Source organism: Crocodylus porosus, unplaced genomic scaffold (assembly GCF_001723895.1).
Source record: "Crocodylus porosus isolate Cpor-Errol unplaced genomic scaffold, CroPor_comp1, whole genome shotgun sequence".
NCBI classification, from domain to species: Eukaryota; Metazoa; Chordata; order Crocodylia; family Crocodylidae; genus Crocodylus; species Crocodylus porosus.
Genome location: NW_017728922.1, coordinates 417,789 through 422,167, shown reverse-complemented (window position 1 = coordinate 422,167; position 4,379 = coordinate 417,789). Strand labels below are relative to the sequence as shown.

The window sequence follows — 4,379 nt, the reverse complement described above, 5'->3', positions numbered from 1 at the left end:
CCTGCATTTGGGGCCAGGAGGCTGCAGCGTGCAGGGGAAGGATGCAACTGGAGTACCCCGCTCCGGCCTCCTCCCTGCGCGTCGCCGCCGGGCCGGGCGCCTGCAGCACCCCGGGCATGGTGCTGGCGCCGTACGCGGGCAGCGCGGCGGGCGCTGGGCAGGCCCCGGCCGGCGAGGCCGCCAAGCCGCCCTACAGCTACATCGCGCTGATCACCATGGCCATCCAGAGCACGCCGGAGAAGCAGATCACGCTGAACGGCATCTACCGCTACATCATGGGCCACTTCACCTTCTACCGGGACAACAAGCAGGGCTGGCAGAACTCCATCCGCCACAACCTCTCGCTCAACGAGTGCTTCGTCAAGGTGCCCCGCGACGGCAAGAAGCCGGGCAAGGGCAACTACTGGACGCTGGACCCCGACTGCTACAACATGTTCGAGAACGGCTCCTTCCTGCGCCGCCGGCGCCGCTTCACGCGCAAGCGAGGCCGGGGGGACGCGCCGGGCGCCGAGGCCGAGGAGGCGCGCAAGAAGCCGCCCAAGCCCCGCGCGCGGCAGGCCCCGGCCCCGGCCCCGGCCCCGGAGATCAAGACCGAGGGCGGCTACTCCCCGCCAGAGCCAAGCGCGGCCAGCCAGCCGCTCTCCGCGGAGCCGCGGAGCGACGCCAAGGAGCGGGCCCCGAGCAGCGCGCACCCCGGAGCCCGCTGCCCCGAGCAGCCCAGGAAGTACCTGCAGAAGCCCCGGCAGGCGTGCTTGTACCCGCCCGCGGGGCCGGAGCCCAAGCCCCAGCTCTTCAAGGAGCCGTGCTACCCGCTGCCGGAGAGCCGGGGCCAGGAGCCGCCGCTGCTGAAGGAGCCCGTCTTCGGGGGGCTCCAGCCACGCATCCCGATGCCTCGCCTGAGCCCCTACGCCAGCCCGGCGGAGCGCTTGAGCCAGCCGGCCCCCGAGGTCAAGGACTCGCTGCCGGACGCGGTGCTGGCGGAGAGCGCGCTGGAGGCCAAGGAGGCGGCAGCCCCCGCCCTGGGGCTGGCCCAGCCCTTCGGCCAGGTGGCCCCGGGGTTCCCCGCCCCGCTGCCCTGCGGCCGGCAGCCCTCGCCCGCCTGCTTCCCCGCTTTCGAGGGCGAGGCCTACGCCAAGCCGGCGCTGCCCGTCTTCGGCTCCTTCGGCTGCGCGGGCCCCGACGCCCTGAGCGGGAGCTACCAGTGCCGCGTGCAGGCGCTGAGCTTCTGCGTGAACGAGCGCCCGTGCAGCTCGGCCCTGGAGCACCTGCTCAGCTCGGCCCAGCCCGCGGCCCCCGGGCCGCCCGTGCAGCCGCCCCCCTTCCGCCCGGCCCTCCAGCTGCCCGCGGACCAGAAGGAGGCCTGGTCCGGGTCCGCCTTCCCCCTGCAAGGGGGCAACGGCTACCACCTGGGGCTGCCCAAGTGCTTCTACCGGACACCGGGCATGTTCTTCTTCGAGTGACGGGAGCCGGCTGTGCGGGAGAGACGGACGCCCCGCGTAAGTTATTGCCTCCCGCCGGGGACCGCCCGGCACAGCCCGCACGGACCCTGGCTGCCGGGGGCATCCCTGGGGGTGCGGACACTGCCACCACCCCCTTTGCCCCAGCTTGTACCCCACAGGCCCGGGGACAGACTCGGTGCCAGCCCGCGGAATAAAGCGCATTCATTCCCCCATCGCTGCCTGCTTTGGTGTCTGCCTGGGCCCGTGCCGGGGTGGGGGGACATTGCTGGGAGGGGCGCCCCATTCCCTGCCCCTCACGGGCCACTTGTCCCTGGGCACAGCGAGGGCACGTCCCGCCCGCTCTGCGCTGGCAACCTGACTTCACCACGGACCCTGGGCTCCCATCCACGGGGCAGCCCTGACAGCACAGCCCCAGGGAGATGCCCCCCGGGAGCCTATGGGGCCAGGGCCAGATGTGTGCCGCATCCGTGCTAACCAGCTGCAGAGCCACGGGGCTAGCGCAGTGCAAGTACCGGGGCAGCCTCGCCCCCCTGATACAGCCGTGTCCCTGGCTCAGGCCAGGGTTTCGCGCCGGGACCCAGCTGGGCAGGGCTGCGAGCCACGGCCAGGACGACTGCAAACCCCCCGTCACCGGGGGCACAGGCCGGGGAGGCCTGGGAACGGGGTGGGGGGCTGACCTCCGGGAAGGGCAACGGGACCCGCCGGGCGCCTCCAGCCGCTCCAGTGCCCGGAGCCCGGGGCAGCCCAGGCCAGCGCAGCGCTGCCCGGGGAGCCGCTCGTCCTGCGAGCAGCCGGGACGAGCCCGGCGGCGGCCCGGAGCCGCGGGCAGACCGCAGCCGAGCAGGGGAAAGTGAGCGCGTCCGCAGGATTCTTCCGGCCTTAATCACCGGGGCGGGTGGGCCGCGGCCAGGAAGGGAGGGGGCCACGTGGGCCTGAATCACGGCTCCCTGGTGACTCCCTAGGAAACGCGCGGGGCAGGGCTGCGCTGGGCTGCAGCCGTGCCCTCGGCCCCCAGGATCCGTGCCGGGCGCCCGGCCAGGGTGCCCACGAGGGGCTGGTCTCGGCTGACCAGCGGCCCCGCAACCCTCCCGCGTCCTGCTCCCCCAGCCGGGGCGGGGCGCCTCGTGCGGGCAGCCGGGCTGGTGTCGGGCAGAGCCGGGCCCGGGGCCGAAGCCCCTTCGCCAGAAGCCACCAGGAACCGCCACCAGGCACCGGGGTGGGGGAGGCAGGGACAAAGCAGGGCACGAGCTCGGCACGCACCGCACGAGGTGGCACGGCTCCTGGGCCGCAGGATCTGGCCCTCCGCCCTCTCCCAGACGGGGCAGTGCCGGGAGAGGAAGGGGCATCGGCCGCAGCCGTGACCGACAGGATGGGGAACAGGACAGCCTGCCAGCAGCAGGACAGCTAAACCAGCGGGTTTCCGGAGAGGATGCCCGGGCTGCTTCCCTGCCCGCAGGCTCCCGCGAGCGCCCCTGCCCAGCCGGGCATTCGCTTCTATCCCCCTGTGCGGCTCTGGGCAAGGCCAGCACCCCACGAGGCTGGGTCCAAGAGCCGGGCCCCGGCTTGGGCTGCGCCTTCCCGTGGGATCTCGCCAGACCCGCACGGAGCGCAGCCAAGGAGAGCGGTGTCTGGGACACACCCAGAGCCCTTCTCCACCCGCCTGCGCGGTGCCAAGGGCGGCACCGCAAACACCGGTCCCGACAGGGAGGCAGCACGGAGGTCCGGCACGCGGGCCGAAGCCTGCTGCGTGGCCAACAGGCCCCTCCGGCCGCGCCCGGACAGCTGGCCGCGCTGCAGGGGATGAGCCCCGCAGCCCAGCAGCCCCATCCCGGGCGCTGCACGCGGGACGCGGGGGCTGTCCCCTCCAGGAAGCGGGGACGCAGCGCCCAGGCTGCCACCAACCAGGGTGGCGAGGGGCACGGCGGGGAAGGCGCCGAGGGTCGCGGGGCCCTCCAGCCGCTCCCTTGCCTCGGAGCCGGAGGGAGCCCACGGGGAGGGGAGGCGCTGGCGTCACTCGGAGACCAGCAGTGCCCAGAGCCACGTCACCCCTTATCGGCTCCCGCCGCCCCCACAGCCCGGCTCTGCGCCGCAGGGGCGCGGGAGCAGGGCCCAGGCTGGATCGTCGCCCCTTCCTTGCATTTTTATTTCCCCAGTGAAAAAAGACGGGTTGGGAACGCGGTCGCGCTGGCGCGGGCCACGCCGCTGGCCTGCCCGGAGCGGCTGACCTCGGCTCCCGCCTTCCCACAGTCCCCGGGGGCACGGGAGGAAGCGAGCCCTGCCGAGCGGTGCCCAGGGGCCGTCTGGTTCCCACAGACCCCGGCCAGGGCTTTCCCCCGCGCCACGGGGCTCGCGGCCCGGCTGGGAATGTGCTGGCCCGGGCGCGGCCGCGGCCGCCTCCCCCTGGGGAGCCCCAGCCAAGGCGGGGGCCGGGGCTGCGGGAGCAAAGCCGCCAGCTCTCCCCACCAGGCACCAGCAGGGCGGAGCCGGGCGGTCTCAGCCCTCGAGAGAAACCCGAACGCACGGGGCCACGGGGCAAACCCCCCATGCTGCCTGCAGCCGGGGAACAGCCCCTGCCCCTCCCGCCGCTCAGCGCTACCCGCCGGCCCAGGCCAGGGGTGGGGGGAGCCGCAGCTGCCCCCTACCCACAGCCCAGCGGCTGCCCCCCGCCCCGCAGGAGGCCGGGTGCAGCTGGGGGGCACGAATGCAGCCCCCAGGCTGGAAGGGCAGCCGGCCACCTGCCCCAGCTCTGCTCCCACCCAGGGCTGGCCGGGCAGGCGGGCAGGTCCCGAGAGCCCCCGCGGGAGCCCGCTGCCGCCCCGGCCCGGCCACCGCAGCTCATCCCGCTGGCTCCCGCCCCGCTCGCGGTGGGTGGGCCGGCTCCCAGGCCGCGTCTCCCCCACCCAGCAGGCCGGCCCGGCC

At 74.6% G+C, this 4,379-nt stretch overlaps 1 protein-coding gene across 1 annotated transcript; it reads left to right on the top strand.

Annotated features, from left to right (window-relative positions):
* Nucleotides 1-1,562, top strand: FOXS1 (forkhead box S1). Its single transcript, XM_019539472.1, has one exon. It carries the CDS (start codon nucleotides 42-44, stop codon nucleotides 1,458-1,460), a length of 1,419 nt encoding a protein of 472 aa, XP_019395017.1. The 5' UTR covers nucleotides 1-41; the 3' UTR covers nucleotides 1,461-1,562.
* The last annotated feature ends 2,817 nt before the right edge of the window (nucleotides 1,563-4,379 follow it).

Coding starts and splice junctions, on each gene's coding strand:
- FOXS1 (XM_019539472.1), top strand. CDS start 42: ATGCAACTGGAGTACCCCGCTCCGGCCTCCTCCCTGCGCGTCGCCGCC.